Raw genomic sequence first — 16,745 nt, forward strand, 5'->3', positions numbered from 1 at the left:
GCTTTAACCATCTATTCTCCCTCTTCTCTTTCCAATAATGATGTGGAGACCTAAGAAATTGAGGCGTGCAAATAAAATGTGAAAACTGAAAGCCGTTTCCTCAAGTCTGCTTTGTACAGCTTTTTCTTTCTCTCTCCAGACCCAACACCCATCCTTGTCCTGCTAGAGGAGTTTCACTTCTTCTTTCACTCTCAACTTGATCTGATGTTTTTTGCCTGGCCACTGATGATGTTTCAGAGTTCCCAGATCTTATTGGACAGTGGGTGAGGGGTAGCCCTTTTCTACTGTGGGGTAGCCAGAGGTCACAATCATGTTTTCTAAACAGAGAGACTCTTGGAACCTGCAGAAATATCTGAAGGGAGAAGAGAAGGTCAGGGCTTTTAGTCTATTCCATCAGGTTGCATTCTTCCCTCTTCATATTCATTCTGTTTATAGAAAAGTTTGTCTACCCCACAAAGTATATTTAAACAATAATTAGTTTTACCAACTTTATTAACTATCTATTAAGAGCTTCAGTTAAAAGAACATGATTTATGTTAAGCTTGTTGAAACATTGGAATGAGTTCCTGGATCCCATTACTTGTGTAGACACTTCTGCAAAGCCAAGTTCTCTAGGCTGGAAACTCCTGGAATAAAATGGGATCATGTGAAATTTATCAGTGAATGAAGGGACAGTAAATGTTCACTGAAAACCAGTAGAGAAATTAACTTGATTTTTTTACAGACTTTTTACTTTGAAGTACTTTATTTGGAGCACTTTAAATACATATTGTATTTTAAAAAATGGGTTTTATGGAGATGTCCTGAGACTTTCAGAGAGAGCAGGGATTAACTTGAAATGTTAGGAGATCAGAGTGATCAAGAAAATCCTCTGAGCATGCACAGTTTTTGTATTCTCTCTCTTTTTAAAAAAATTATTCATTTACTTGGCAGTGCCAGGTCATAGCTGCAGCGGGTGGGATGGCATGGGAATCCTTCGAGGAGGCATGTGGGATACATTTCCCTGACCAGGTTGAACCTGGGTCCCCTGGATTGGGAGCTTGGAGTCCTAGTCACTGGACCACCAGGAAGGTCCCCTCTCTTTTTGTCCCCAATCCAAATCTGAAGATTCAGGGGTAAACAGCTCCTTAGGCATTTCTGAGGTCACACTAGTGAGGGTCCAGGGGTAAGGGTGAGGAAATAGAGGCACTGTGGTGCGACAAGGATATGTGGTTGTTTTGCATGTGGAAGGTGGGAGTCACTGTTTGTTGGCTTCAGATTGTTCTCAAGTAGTGGATTTGGTTTCCAGGTTCTCAGATAGCGTGAGAAGAATGTTAGAAAACTCAAGACCCAGGAATCTAAAGTTCTTTGTAAAGGACATTTATAAAAATTTTTTTTCTGAGTCTGGAAGACACTTAGGAATTCTCTCCAATCATATCATTTTATAGACCAGAAAGCCAACATCCAGGGAGGTGAACAGACTTACCCAGGTTAATTGAGTGTCAGCCCTGGGACTGGAACTTATGGCTCTTCTCAGTCCAGGGTTATTTATGTGTTTTCTCCAGGTCAGCTTCACACATTCTGCTAGGTTAGGGTTAACAGGCTGCTCCTGGTCACATGACCCATGGCAACTCTCACTGTCCTCTCCCGGGCACCTCTGTTCTCAGGAAGTTCTCTGACTAATGGCGGTGGGGGGCGGGGTGCTCTTAAAAGCTAAGGGGAGGACCACAAGTGTTAAAGGTTTTCAAACTAGTGATGGTCAGAGCTGCAGGCTAGGAAGTCACAAGTCAGGATTGGGAGTGGTGGGTTATAAATCAGGGGAAAATTCTCAACAGAGAAAGACCATCCCTTGTTTGGAACAGGGAGGACAAATGGGTTGACTGTGGGGCCAAGTGCTTAATCATAAGGTATTTTTGTTTACTGACTCCCCAGTAGCAAAAGTGAAAGTAACTCGAGGAGGTCTGACAACAAAGGGTAGAGAAAAATTTGAAAACCACAGCAGGCAGGCAGGGGATTTCCAATTTAGCTGCTTATATAAACTGGAGGCTAGGTCCTTTGCTCTGCCTCCTGATTCTGCTCCTCTGATTGCAGACATGGCCACTGTCGTCGATGTGAGTTGGGATTTGATACTGAGGGTGGGGAAAGGGAGAGGACCTCTGAGGCATGGGAGAGAATTGGAATGGATGAGAGACAGTGCTGGGAGGTGAAGCGGGGGTTGCTGGAAAGGCATCTGGAAGGGGAGGAGATGGGCATTGTTACTTACTGAGTGTGAAGAAAGTTTCCATGAAGAGAACCAGGTCGCTTGGCTCCTGAGTTCTCTTGCATTGAGACCTTGCACTGGTCACACTTAGGGGTATGTGGTAGGACATGGGCTTTGTGCTCAGCATGGCTGGCAAGACTTGAAACTATGGGCATATTTTCTTGATCCTTTTCTTTCTTATCCTGTTTAGGCCTCCAGGGCTCTTAAACTTGAGCTTTCTCCTTGTCCCAAAAGAGAGGTCCACAGAATACATTTATTCTAGGTTGTTAATGCCTGTGTAAGACTATATGCTCTACAAAAAGAACTTGGAATGAGGCTAATGCTTAGCATAGAAAAGTGAGAGTTTAGTGAAGAAATGTCTGTGACATCTAGTTTGGGAAGATATTTTGAATGAAGCCTGAAAGAGGTCCTCCAAGACTTTCAGGTGATAGCACAGGAGTGAGATTCCCTGTGTTCATATTATTGAAATGAGACTCAGATGTAGTCCCTACTTTCTGTGAGCCAGACCCTGATCCAATTAAAGGAGGGATCATATTCTACAACAGGTGTATATAAGAACAGAGGAAACAGATGAACAGGTGATATTGAACATAGCTTCACTACAGTGTGTGGGTTATTATTTAAAGCATTAAGAAAGAAACTAACAGTACAGAAAAGATGTGTTGTAAACAGAATTTCCTTCTAAAGAAGTCATAGTCATGGAGGATAGCCATGTGAGTATTCCATTAGGCTGTCAAGTCTTGGGAATTCTGTTTGAGAGCTGTTTTTCAAATCTGGTGTACCTCTTTGGATGCTTTCTAGTTGTATTTAGTTTTTGACATTTGACAACATTTATCTGGAGAGGAGACAGATAAATAAGATAGGAAATTATCAATAACATTTTGCAGTGGATAAGAGGACAAAGGGATAAGATTGGTTTTCTTGCATTACGACCTGGAAATTTCAAAGACAAGTTTCAAACAAGGGAGGGGCACAGCTTGTTGTAAAGGATCTGGAGGACCAGATAGACAGAGAGGGGTGGGAGCAATGGAGGAGGGGGTACAAAGGGTGTAGAAGAGGACAGGCATTCTAGGCAACTGTCTCTTGGCCACTTTTGTCCAGGTGACTGTCTACTCTGAGCAATGGAGACCAATGACCTTCACTGCCCATGCGGGAGACAGAGTGAATAAGATCAATGAACATGTCCGGTCTAGGACCAAGGTTCCCGTTCAGGAACAGGTCCTCCAGCTGGGCTCGAAGACCCTGAAGTCCCAGAGAACTCTGTCATCGTATGGCATCGACAAGGAGACGACCATCCACCTCACCCTGAAGGTGGTGAAGCCCAGTGATGAGGAGCTGCCCTTGGTTTTGGTGGAGCCGGGTGATGAGGGGCAGAGGCATGAGCTCCAGGTGCGAAGGTCCAGCTCAGTGACCCAGGTGAAGGAGATGATCAAGATGAAGACCGCTATACCCCCTAAGAAGCAGATTGTGAACTGCAATGGAAAAAAACTGGAAGATGGGAAGATCATGGGAGATTATGGCATCAAAAAGGGCCATTTACTCTTCCTGACATACCACTGCATTGGCGGGTGACCATCCTGCAGATGGAGTGATAGCAGAAACGAAAGAGCTCATTTCCTCTTACTTCTTACTCACTAACCACACCCTCTGAAAATCTCCCAACGTTAATGTGAACGATAAATAGAAAGAGAAGATTTAGGTTGGGCTGGTGAAGAATGTTATAGAACATTTCTAATTCATTGATTCTTTCATTCTCACATGATTGAATAATTGCAAAATTGCATATAATACATTATATGTTGATATGTTAGAATATATTGGAATTTGAACACCTATTAGAGGTAATATTCAAAGCCAGCTTGCGGTTTGATCCTGAATTGGTTCTGTCTGACTCATAGAAAAACTATTTCCTTTCGCAATCAAAAAGAGTATATTTGAGGTTGTGATCCATGTTCTTCTAATTACTGTGTTTGCATCTATGTTTAGTGCAGTGCTTCTTCTATCATATCACTCAAAAATTGTTGAGCTACACTTACTTTCTACTTATAGAGAATAGTGAAATGCTTTATCATGAAGTGAGTTATTTACTGTGATGATTCCAATCTTATTAATAAATAATTTAGAAATTCAATCAAATGACTTCCCCTCACCTTATTTAAAGCTATTTGTTATGAAGTGAAACTTGGCACCATGCCCCTTTTTACTCTCTATTTCTCATACTCTTATTAAACCATTCTTATTTCTGGGGATGATGGTGGTCATGGCAAGGTATTCACGGTGGGAATCTAGAGATTTTATGCCTCTAGTGGGGGCTCCTTGGGAGTAGATGTACTTTAGGTGGGAACAGATTTTTAGAAAATTGAGTGACTGTGGAGCGGTCTCTGGTCTGACTGCCTTAGGCTCTAGCAGGTCTTCTCTGGGTTGGATGGGGGCTGAGGGTTGGTTTCTGGGTTGACCCCAACACTTTACCCGCAGTCTGGCTGGTGGAGCGTTCCCCTCTCTGCTTCCTCCATCTCTCTCCCTTCCTTTACTCCTCTGTCTCACCACCTTGGGTCTCCTTCCCAATCACCTAAATGTTTTTCTTGAGGCCTGAAACATGTCTACCCTCTTCCCCGCGAGTCTCTTCTCTTCTTTCTAACTGTCTCAAGAACCACTTCCTGCAGAAGACTTTCTGAACTTAACCCCACTCAGCACAAACCGCACTTACAGGTGTTGCTCACTATAATTATGGGTCAAGTTCTCTGGGGTGGGCGCTATTTAACTGGGTAGCAGGGCATTTGTTTGCACTAATGCCCTGCAATGAGAGACTGTCTTCTTTTTTTTTGGATGGAATCTCCCGCAGGGCTGAGTCTATGATTTTATTGTCACTTAGGGATATGTCTGATGACAGACACCACGGGGTCTTCCATGGCCTCTTCCACTAGACTGGGATCTTCATACATCTCTTACCATCTCTTACGGACTCTTGTCTTGGGGATATGGTAAGCCTGAAAATGTGAAAGGTCCTCCCCAAATCTCACTTTCTTATTTTCATCAGTTTAGGAGAAAGCCCCAGGGCCATCTTCGGCTCACTAAACCTGCACAGTTAAAGGACATGGCCGGGGGTGGGGGTGGGGGGTGGGGGGGTGTTTCCCTACAGCACAAGAACCTTTCCTGATGGGAGGAAGGGACCTCCCCATTAACCATGGGCTTCTTAAGGACAAATCTTATGGATTCTTGTAGAGAAATGAACAGCCTGAAGGCTAAACCCTTTCCACTGGGCATTCCCATCCTTGGGCCCCGGGGTAACACTCCCCTCCTTCCCTCCCCGCCTGACTCACTGTGCATCTTGCCCTCCCCCCACACCCCCCAGGAGCCTCTTCGCTGCCCCCTTCACTTCCTTATTCCTGAGGGTGTAGATGAGTGGGTTGAGGGCGGGTGTGACTACAGTGTAGAAAAGAGAAATGAACTTGCCTCGCCGTTGGTTGTAGTTGTGCGCGGGTTGCAGGTAGGTGTAGATGGCTGAGCCATAGAACAGGCAGACGGCTGTCAGGTGAGACCCACAGGTGCCCACCGCTTTCCTGCGGCTGCCTCTGGTCCTCATGCCCCATACAGCGCGGGCCACGCCGCCATAAGAGGCCAGGATGACGGCGGAAGGCACCAGCAGGATGAAGACGCGGGCAGCAAACATCTGGCGCTCGGTGGAGTCCTGGCCGCCGCCGTCGCAGGCCAGCTGGAGCAGCGCGGGCAGCTCGCAGATGAAGTGGTCCACCCGTCGGGGCGCGCACAGCGGCCGAGCGGCCAGGAGCGCGGTTTGCGCGGCAGAGTTGGTGAGGCCACCGAGCCAGGCGGCGCCGGCCAGCGCGTGGCAGAGGCGCGGGGAGGTGAGGCCGGCGTAGCGCAGCGGGCGACACACGGCGGCTGCGCGGTCCAGAGCCATCACCGCCAGGAGGACGCACTCGGCCGAGCCCAGCGCCAGCGATGCGCACAGCTGCGCCAGGCAGCCGCCGCGCTCCAGCCTCAGCGCCCGGCCGCGCAGGTTGGCCAGCAGGGATGGCACCACGCTCGTGGTGAAGCCCGTATCCACCAGGGCCAGGTGGCAGAGGAAGTAGTACATGGGCGTGTGTAGTCGCGGCTCGCGCACCGCCAGCAGCACCAGCGCCGAGTTGCCCATCAGAGTCAGGAGGTAGCAGAGGAGGACCAGGACGAAGAGGACAGGCTGCAGGGAGGGCCAGTCGGAGAAGCCCAGCAGGAGGAAGCGCTCCTCTGTGCTGAGGTTGCCCTAAAGGGAAACGCGCAGGTTTGGAAGGACGACACACACAGGGCGATGTGTCCCTTACAAGCAATGGAAAACCCGGACCGTGGGAGTGGGAAGGGGGAACAGACGGCAGCACACACATGCTTAGGTGTCCATTGGAGCGCATTTACAGATCTGAACCCTTAGTTTAGGAAGGCGGCCATATATGTTAGTATACTCTAGTTATGTATTTACCAGAAAATTCTATGAGGAAATAGAATCTCCCTCCTAGAGATGAACAGACTTGGGCTCAGTAAGGTAAAGCATCCCAAGGGCATAAATAAGTGAGTGGCCCTGTGGACGTGTACTCAGGACTGTTTGATTTCCAAAATCAGTGTTTTATCAGTGGCGTTCCTGCCAGAAGGGGAAATTTTAATTTGTGGTGAATCTCTCTTCTAGGCTGTGTCCAATGCCCACGCCACTCCTGCTTACCAGCTACTGTGATGAGCGTGAACAACACAGATGGACACACGTGTACTAGCCTTTAAATCCAGAGTCATCTGGGTAGAGAAAGACCACTAATCAGTAGACATGGGTTTCACCTAGTAGAACTCGCTTTGGCTAATGATTTGATATGGGGATGTCACCTCATTTCCTCCCACCTCAATTTTTTTTCATGTGTGAACCATTGAGTTTGAACTAAATGACCTCTGAGGTTCCTGTACTACCTTCCTGGCTCTCATTTTAATACATTTTTTTTTCATTTTAATAACTATTTTTCAAACAAAGTAAAAGTGGATGCAAAAGTCTTAACTTTTGAGGTAATGCTGAATCAAATTCTAACAGTACAGAAACCATCATGGTTGATGTGATGGGTAAAAGTTGCATAGAAATCTTCCTACTGCATGGTCCCGACAGTTATCATTATAAGGATAACTTATTTTAAAAATCATATTCACTGTTCATAAATTATAATCCTGTATTTTTTATTGTTCAGAAAAGAACCTTCTTCCCCCTAATACAACATTGTATTTGTATGGTTTTCTCATTTATCTTAAGCAGAACAAGTATTAATGTTTTGATTAACAATAAGGGTTTGGGGGACTTCCCTGGTGGTCCAGGGGCTAAGACTCGGCACTCCCAATGCAAAGACCCTTTGTTCAATCCCTTGTCAGGGAACCAGATCCCACATGCCACAACTAACAGTTCACGTGACACAACAAAAGAGTCCTGCATGCCGCAATGAAGATACTTTATGTTGTAACTAAGACCTGGCACAGCCAAATATTGATAAATAAATAAATATAATAAAAAAAACACAAGGATTTGGGAGTCAGACTGCCCCTGTTCCATTCTTGCTTCTCTCATTTCTTACCTGAGCAACCTTGGCCAATGTTGTTTAACCTCTCTGTGCCTCAGTTTCCTCATATGAAAGTAGAATTGGTTAAGTAGGTCAAACATGTAAAGCTCTTAGATCAGTTTCTGACAACGTAGTAATGGTGAATAAATGTTAACTATTGAACCCTATTTCATATCAGGAAATAGGTTTTTAGAGGGTTCCTATACTAGGTAAGGACAAAACGGGTGTGTGAATTTATATCCCTTTTCATATATTCACTCTGACCTTATGTGAAAAATTAGATAATACCCTCATTTTATACAGTAAGAGAGGAGGGCAATTGAGGTTAAATAACTTGCTAAAAGTCATAGTTTGTAAATGCCTCTCAGGATTTCAACCCAAACCTGATTAATTTGGGGATCCTTGCTTTTATAAATGAACCAGGCTCTAATATGCTAAGGACTGTGATGGATAAAATTCCATACAAAGATTTACCTTTATTTCTGGATAATATTATAGTCATATCAGAGATGAAAAAAGTGTGAAAAGCAGGCTTATGGTTCAATGGCGTTAGGGACATTGAGTTATAAAAAGTCAAATTTTCTAATTCTGTGGCTACATAGACACACAACAGTTCACCTAGGCAAGCCTTAAGACATTCTTTTGCAAACCCACCAAACTCTGAAAACAGGCACACAGTGGTAAAATTGCACAGACATCTTTACTGCAGGTACACACAAATTCCCAAACACATAGCTCAGAGATGTTTGTACACACACACAAACACCACATAACCCCCCTCAAGCATCCAGAACACAAATATGTCATAAAAAATATTCTAACGTGTCCTCACACATCATTTGGTGTTCTAGAATGCACCCCTCATCCATAAGACCATTTTTAAAAAATGGGATGCGGTAATAAGCCTACCTTCATGTCTTATTCTTTGGCACTGATGTTTAGGCCTTCAGCTAACAGATGAGAGGCTGGTCTCTTGCTCCTCCTCTGGATTCTCTGGGTTTGAAGTGGCCCGGGGAGGGATGAAAGAAAGGCCAAGTCACATGACTATTGATTTCTGGAATGGGTGCCTGAGATCAGAGCAGTTACCTTAGGGAAGAAGACTTAGGGTGTGTGATTCTTGCTGGTCAGCAGAGGAATGAATAGAATGTCCTGGGGCAAGAAGCCCCCTAAGTCCTGGGATACACTGAGATCCAGGTAGAGGTGGTGATGCAGGTTCCCGGAGAACCCTGTAATGAGGTTTAGACAAGGTGAGGACCTGGCCCTTGTGGTGATGGCAAATCAGTATTAGCTGGTGGTGGTAGCAAAGATGTCTTTCCTTAAAAATGCTTTTTAAAAAATGAAAAAAAGCCCACATCTCATTTTATTAGATTTGATTCTTATGTGTTAGAAACAAAAAAAAGAAGCATAAAAATATTTTTTTAAAAATAGAAAAAGTCCATATCCCACTTTATTAGATTTGATTCTTTATGTATTTAAAACAAACAAAGAAACAAAAAACATTAAAATGTTTTTAAAATATAGAAAAAAAATGTCCGTCCCGATTCTTAAGGGCAGAGCAGTTGCAGAGAATGAGGAAGGAGCCCAGGAATTAACGGGTTCCTGTTATTTAGAGAGAAGGTGGAGCTCGGGGGACTCTATGACCCTCTCCCATAATTAGTCCTTTGTATGGAGGTGTCTGGAGATAGAGCTCTCCCAGGGTAGGCAAGGGAAAATACTAGAGGGAACAGTCCTTTTGGGTAGAGTGTCCCTGGCAGTGTGTGGAAGCCAGAGGCAGCATGATTCCTTCTCACATCGTTGCTACTCTTAATTTTTAACTGGTTTAGGATTTCATTCTCTGCTGGGTGACCTTCAGTCAGCTGTTCGACCTCAGTGATTCTGATGTCACCATCTGTAAAACATAGATAGCAACCCTGACCTGTGGGAGATGTTGGATATTTGATGACGTCATCGTCAGTTTTTTTTTTTTCATCCTCAGTTTTGAACGCAGATTCGGCTCTCACTTCATCAGCTCTACCCCCAACATTCTTCGTTGCTGTCATTTCCCACCTCACCCACTTTGTTTTCCTTTGAAACACACACATATGTATGTACCACTTTACATCTCCACCAACAGCACACCAGGGTTCTCTTCCCCACATCCTCACCGACACTAGTTCTCTCTCTTGTCTTTTTGATGATAGCTGTTGTAATGAGTGTACGGTGATATCTCATTATGTTTTTTTGGGGGGGTCTGTGATGGGTCTTAGTTGTGGTGTGCTGGTTCTTTATTTGTGGCACTCGAGCTTAATTTCTCCAAGGCATGTGGGATCTTATTTCCCAGACCAAGGATTGAACCCGTGTTTCCTGCATTGAAAGGCAGATTCTTAACCACTGGACCACCAGGGAAGTCCAGTCCCCTCTCATTGTGGTTCTGAGTTGCATTTCCCTGATGACTAGTGACGTCAAGCACCTTTTCATGTTCCTGGTAGCCTTTTTTATATCTTTGGAAAAAACATCTACTCAGATCCTTTGTCCATTTTTTAATCAGATATTTTTTTTTCCTGAAAAATATCTATTGGAGTCCTTTGACAATTATTTAATTGAATTTATTTTGCTAATGAGTTGTATATGTTTTTGTTTTGAATATTAACCCCTTATCAGATAATATGGCTTACAAATGTTTCCTCCCATTCTGTAAGCTGCCTCTTTTGGGGACCTAGTGAAAACACTTGAAGACAGAAACCTTCACCAGGGTCCCTTTGATCTTCTCTCCATGTCTCTCAGGATCTTTCAGAGTCCTTTTATTCATCTTGAATTTAACTTAAATGATTCCTGCCTCCATAAGAGTGTTGGAAGGTTAGAGAAGTACGTGACTTTCTCCAGTGCCCCCTTCCCAGATAGAGCCAGTAGTCTGAGGTCTGGCATTCAAGGCTTCAAGAATCCTGCCTCAAGTTTCCAAGCCCAGCATGTGTTCTGCTTTTTCTCACATAAACTTGCTGCATTGGTGGGGTTGGGTGACTCTCTGTGCATCCCCACCTCTCTATCTTCGCTTGAAGGAATGCCCTCCTTGTCCCCTTGCACTGACTTCATTCCTCCCCACCCCTCCAGCTTCAAAACAAGCATCACCTCCTCCAGGAAGCCTTTCCAAGCCTCTTTCCACTTCCCACAGCCTTTAGAATTTGCAAAAACAAACAATCTTTTTCACCTTCTGCATTTCATTTCATTATAGGGCTTCCCCTGTGGTCCAGTGGTTAAGAATCTGCCTGCCAATTTAGGGGACTTGGGTTGAATCCCTGGTCCAACATCTCTGGAGGACCCAGCGCTCCTGTTTCTCAGCCCCGTGGCACCTGAGTTTCTCCCACTTTCCTCTCCTCTTCCCCAGTTGACCCTGACAGTGAAAGCACACACCCTAGAGAGATAGAGAGGCTGCCAGTGAACAGAGTGAGCACCCACTCCTGTTTTCTGAACTGAGCTGAAGCCTTTGTCTCTATTCCTCACCCACTCCTGCTTCCTACATCTCTTTCCTGGCCCCCAAAGGAGATCCTCTACTGCCAGGCTCTCCAGTCCTTCCCTGCAACCCTGATCTGTGAATCCCAGAGAGCCTGGGGAGGAGGAGAAGCAGGGGGATCCGGGAATGCAGGCTGGGGAGGTGAGATCCATGCATGAGCGCGCTGCTCCATGGCTCCTAAAAGAGGCTGGCCTAGGGAGCCCAGACACCAATTTCCCTGTGAGCTAGTGGGTTTTCCTCTGGGCTGTTGTGGTGGTCCTTCTCTTCTCCACCAGCGGGTCACCCTGCCTGCAGCCCTCCTTTTCCTATCCCAGTCACCACCCACCTTGTTCTGCAGAGTGAGGGGCGGAGGCCACTTCCTGAGCGGATGCCTGTGAGCGGGAGGCACCTTAGAGGGTGGGTCCTCTGGGGATGAAGAAGTTAAGGGAGGGAAAGTCAGGGGAGAGAGGCCGGGAAGAGGAAGCCTGAGGGAAAGGGCAGTGGGAGGGGAAGAGGAGGGCCAGGGGTTGTTGTGGGCGAGGGCAGGATCCGAGAATAGAGCAGGATGTGGATAGGGGTGATAGCTCCTAGGTGTCAGGTTCAGGGAGGCAGAATGGAGTGGGGGGTGATACCCTCAAGAATGGGATCTCTAATGGCCTCCCCAGCTTAACTTTCCCCTATCTTCATCCTCCACAGACTAACTGTGACATCTGTACACTTTGCAAGTGGGGTTCAGGGGAGAATGTGGCCTCTTGACTTCCCCCTTGTCTTTTCTTCTACCTCTTCCTCTTTTCTACTTTTGTGGCGACTCTGTGTTCCTTTTCCTTTTTGCTCTTTGGGCTGGTACTCAGCCATCTCTTTCCTTTTACTCCATCTCACAAGCCTGACTGTTTCAATTTTCTCTGAACCCAAAGCTCTGACTTGTCTTATGATGAAACCAGGTGGGCAGGATGCATTCATTTGTTCATTCAGCTTGTATGTAGAGGCAAGATCACAATGGCCAGAGAACTTGGTAGGGCCAAAGGAGACCTAGGATTCTGATTCTGCACTAGGTAGGTTTGTGACCATGGACACATTTAAGTCTCTCTATGCCTTTGTTTTCTCATCTTCCAAATGATGGGATTAGACCAGATAAGCCCATTTTTCTGCTCAGATGCCCTATTGACTCCTTGATGCTGGAGTTATGTTTATTAAGCAGTGCTGGCCACCTAATTCATTTGGTCTTATTGGTTCAGGTCACTCTGCCTTTATCTGCTCCTTATGTCATCCTCCTCTCTGTGTCTTTGAATCCTGCTTCCTCTTCATATTTGAATGTCCTTTCTTGTCCTTCAGCCCTTGTGTATCTCATCCTTGGGCTCTCATGCTATTCCAGGGTTGCTGACATTTGAGGAGGTGGCTGTGAGTTTCTTCTGGGAAGAGTGAGGGTGTCTGGACTCTGTTTTCCTTGTAGACCTCCTCATCATGGAATGGTTATTCTGCATGTCCTCCCCCTGCCCCCCACTCCCTACCCATACGGCTTCTCATCTGCTGGGTTTATATGCAGCTTACAGCTCTCTCTGAGTCCTTTAAGAGAGTTTCAGCTGTCAGTACTTCATAGCCCTAACACCCAGATCTCATTGTATTTTAATCCTTGCCTTGCTGGATTGGGTGGGTGAAAGGAGAAACTCCAGCCTAAAAGGGTTCTTGCTAAAGTTTAGGAAAATATTCTTGAATAAAGATTTCTCAAATTGTTGGATGTGAGAAATGGAATATTTCCTGCCATATTAATGAACAATGATGTCACAGTCCACAGTCGTCAGTGATTCCAGACCTCCAGTGTGAGCCTAAAGGCATCCAGGAAGGAGAAGAATACCTGAGATCTAATAGCCATCAGGTTGCAGCCACTCCCTACAGTGAGCCCAAGGGAGCTCAGGATGTGAAAAACACAAGATGCTGGCCCTGGATAGCTGAGACGGATATGAAAGGAATGATCTCAGTTAGCCCAGATTCTTTCTTGCATCCTCCCATACATAGAAAAGTGCTAAATTCCTTAACTTGAGATATCTCATTTTCTTTAATTAACAATAATCTTTTGATATTTAGACTATCTGCTCTTTGTTGCAAGACTTCTATAAAACCTGGCTTCTTCCCATCAGCTCCTCAGAGCAGTTCTCTCAGGGTCACTTGAGATGATCTCTCCTGGGCTTAAGTCCCAAAAATTCCCACTGAGTAAAACAAAGCTCAAGTTTTAGGTTGTGAATATTTTTTAAGTCGATAGGTGCATTTGGTCAATTTCTAGAGCCCTCCCATTATTGTTTTTGACAAATCTGTACAGTTTTTTTGTTGTTGGTGGTGGTGGTGAGAGTATTTGCTGAGTGCTTGCCTCACTCAGATATTTAAAAATTTCCCCTCCACCTTAACCTCCCTAACCCCTATATAATGGTAAGTCAGGTAGAATCAGGAAATTAAATCTACTAAGACCAAGTAGAAACAACCTTTTATTTGCTTTCTTTTTGAAATGTCTGAGTTTCATGCGAGAATCCAGACCATGGAGTCTGAAGTAACCCTGGACACCTTCCCCTTTCCAAGTGCTCCATTCAGCACGTATTTATTAAACAGCTTTATAATCATACAGACCTGTTAAGTATGTCTGATTTCCCCCATTTTACAGATGAGGAAGAAGGCTTAGTTAGAGATCCTGAGTGATTTGCTCCATGGGTCAATATTAGCCTCAGTACTAAGGCTCCAATCTGCCAATTTGCGCTGCACTTCATTTCCACCCATCTAGAACCCTGGCCTCTGCTTTCCCCTATAGGCGACATCGTGAAATCCCTACCGAGCCCAGGAGGTCTGTGAGGCAGGGACTCCTTTCCCCAGCTCTGTCAGTGGGGATGAGGTCTCCGAGGAGCCTTCTGATAAGGTTCTCTACTGGTGCCCATTAGAGGGCAAGGAACTGACCCTTTGCACTGCCATCGACTCTCGCTGATGACCCTTTTCTGCTCCAGACCCGCGCAAACCTTACTGATGCCCGCGGCGGGGCAAGGGCGTCAGCCGCCCCTCCAAACGAACCGCCAACAGCGCAGCCCCAGGGAGGAGAAGCTTTTCCAGGGTCCACATCTCAATCAGAGCCTGAGCTGGAGCTCAGATCCGACGTGTCACTGCTGCAGGCAGCACGGGAGGCTCCTTTCTGCTGCGCGCAGTCCGCGGAGCGCTTTGGCCTCAAAGCTCTTGAGTTGCCGAGGACACGGGACATCGGCAGTGCATGCACGCCGCTGAGCTGCCCTGCCCGCAGTGCACCCACAGCTTTGGCCGCATCTCATCATGCTCGCGCACCGGCGCATCCACAGGGGCCAGCAGCCCTACCGCAGCAGTGAGTTTCGACAAGTGTTTCTGTTGCAGGAAGGGGGACCCCTTCCAGGGCCCAAAACTGGGCTCTTGTCTAACACTCGGAAATGAATTGTCCGAGGAGACACATGTGCTGACAAAGCAAGAGATTTTATTGGGAAAGGGCACCCGGGTGGAGAGCAGGAGGGTAAGGGAACCCAGAAGAACTGCTCTGCCGCGTGGCTCAGTCTTGGGTTTTATGGTGATGGGATTAGTTTCCGGGTGGTCTTTGGCCAATCATTCTAATTCAGAGTCTTTCCTGGTGGTGCAGGCATCGCTCAGCCAAGATGGATGCTAGCAAGAGGGATTCTGGGAAGTGGACAGACAGGTAGTGTCTTCTCTCGACCTTTCCCGAACTCTTCCGGCTGGTGGTGGCTTATTAGTTCCGTATTCCTTATCAGGATCTCCTGTCATAAAACAACTCATGCAAATGGTTACTATGGTGCCTGGCCAGGGTGGGCGGTTTCAGTCAGTGTGCTTCCCCTAACATTTCTGCCTTGGCCAAGATCTGGCACCAGCTCACCCACGGTGGAAAGAGGCCCCACAATTGCGCGGATTGTACCAAGTGTTTCAGCCACCGCGCCAACCTCGTTCCGCCCAGGCGCGTCCCCACTGGCAAGAAGCCCGGCAAGACAAGTGGCGGGATGGCACGGAGCTCGCACCTCATCCCGCACCTGTGGCTGGGGATGGCTACGACCAGGGCTTCAGCAGATGGTCGCGCACCGCAGGGTCCATATGCGCGAGAAGCCCTAAGGCTGCGCGACAGGGGTGTGGGGAGCTGGGGTGGGGGCGGCAGGAGCTTCAGTCCTAAATCCAAACTCATCACGTCCAGAAGCTGCAAGCCTTTGGCCACCTGATGCGAACAATGGACTCACTGGAAAAGACTCTGATGCTGGGGAAAGATTGAAGGCAGGAGGAGAAGGGATGATAGAGGATGTGATGCTTGGATGGCAGCACTGACCCAACAGACATGAGTTTGAGCACGCTCTGGGAGATGGTGAAGGACAGGGAAGCCTGGCGTGCTGCGGTGATGGGGTCGCAAGGAGTCAGACACGTCTGAACTACTGAACAACAACAACCAGGGTTTTGCCTTTTCTCAGGGTGAGGAAGAACTAAAGAGCCTCTTGAGGAAAGTGAAAGAAGAGAGTGAAAATGTTGGCTTAAAACTCAGCATTCAGAAAACTAAAATCATGGTATCAGGTCCCATCACTTTGTTGTAGCCACGAGTTCCAGGAAACAAACTCTCTCAGAAGGACAATGCAGATAGTGGAGTGCAGTTTATTACACCGGCGGGCCCAAGACAGAGTCTCCTCTTAGCCAAGGACCCCCACCAGTTTTTGTGAAAACTTTATATACCCTAAGTGTACATGCACAAACCCGCCTCCCCAAATTCCCTGAAACTAGTCTGAACAAAGGAAAAAGAAAGATACAATCAAAGTTTACCGGTGATTCATATGCCTTAAGCCTAGGAAGTTAACAGTGGACAATTAGCAATAGGCCTGTGGTCATACTCCAATAAGCATTATAGAATGTATGATTCTATTTGGTTACCCAGATAATTAGGGTATTCTTTTAGGTTACAGAGAGCCCTGGGGCTCTTCCTTCTGGGGGCCTGGTTTTCCAGTTGGTATGTCGTTTCCATAGATACTGGGTATATAGCTCAAAGTCCACAGTCCGGCTCAAGATGGAGTCCTGCTTTCAAGATAGAGCCTGTTTTGTTTTCCTCCTTGACTTTATGGCAAATAGATGTGAAAACAATGGAAACAGTGAGAGAGTTTTTTTTTGTTTGTTTGTTTGTTTGTTTGGGCTCCAAAATCACTGCAGATGGTGACTGCACCCATGAAATTAAAAGATGCTTGCTCCTTGGATGAAAAGCTATGACCAACCTAGACAGCATATTAAAAAGCAGAGACATTAAAAAAAAAAAAGCAGAGACATTATTTTGCTAACAAATATCCATCTAGTCAAAGCTATGGTTTTTCCAGTAGTCATGTATGGATGTGAGAGTTGAACTATAAAGAAAGCTGAGCACCAAAGAACTGATGCTTTTGAACTGTGGTGTTGGAGAAGATTCTTGAGAGTCCCTTAGACTGAAGGAGAT

General features: G+C 46.2%; 2 protein-coding genes across 2 annotated transcripts; one reads left to right on the plus strand and one right to left on the minus strand.

Annotated features, from left to right (window-relative positions):
- The first annotated feature begins 1,930 nt into the window (after window positions 1-1,930).
- Window positions 1,931-4,370, plus strand: LOC122429726 (ubiquitin D-like). Its single transcript, XM_043450313.1, has 2 exons — window positions 1,931-2,090; window positions 3,341-4,370. The coding sequence occupies exons 1-2, from the start codon at window positions 2,073-2,075 to the stop codon at window positions 3,809-3,811; spliced, it is 489 nt and encodes a 162-aa protein (XP_043306248.1). The 5' UTR covers window positions 1,931-2,072; the 3' UTR covers window positions 3,812-4,370.
- Window positions 4,371-4,468: 98 nt separating this feature from the next.
- LOC122429232 (putative olfactory receptor 2I1) lies at window positions 4,469-14,377 on the minus strand. Its single transcript, XM_043449474.1, has 3 exons — window positions 14,283-14,377; window positions 11,628-11,766; window positions 4,469-6,500 (listed from the first exon to the last, which is right to left on the minus strand). Exons 1-3 carry the CDS (start codon window positions 14,375-14,377, stop codon window positions 5,556-5,558), a joined length of 1,179 nt encoding a protein of 392 aa, XP_043305409.1. The 3' UTR covers window positions 4,469-5,555.
- Between the last annotated feature and the right edge of the window lie 2,368 nt (window positions 14,378-16,745).

The sequence above is a fragment of the Cervus canadensis genome, chromosome 28 (assembly GCF_019320065.1).
Source record: "Cervus canadensis isolate Bull #8, Minnesota chromosome 28, ASM1932006v1, whole genome shotgun sequence".
Taxonomy (NCBI): domain Eukaryota; kingdom Metazoa; phylum Chordata; class Mammalia; order Artiodactyla; family Cervidae; genus Cervus; species Cervus canadensis.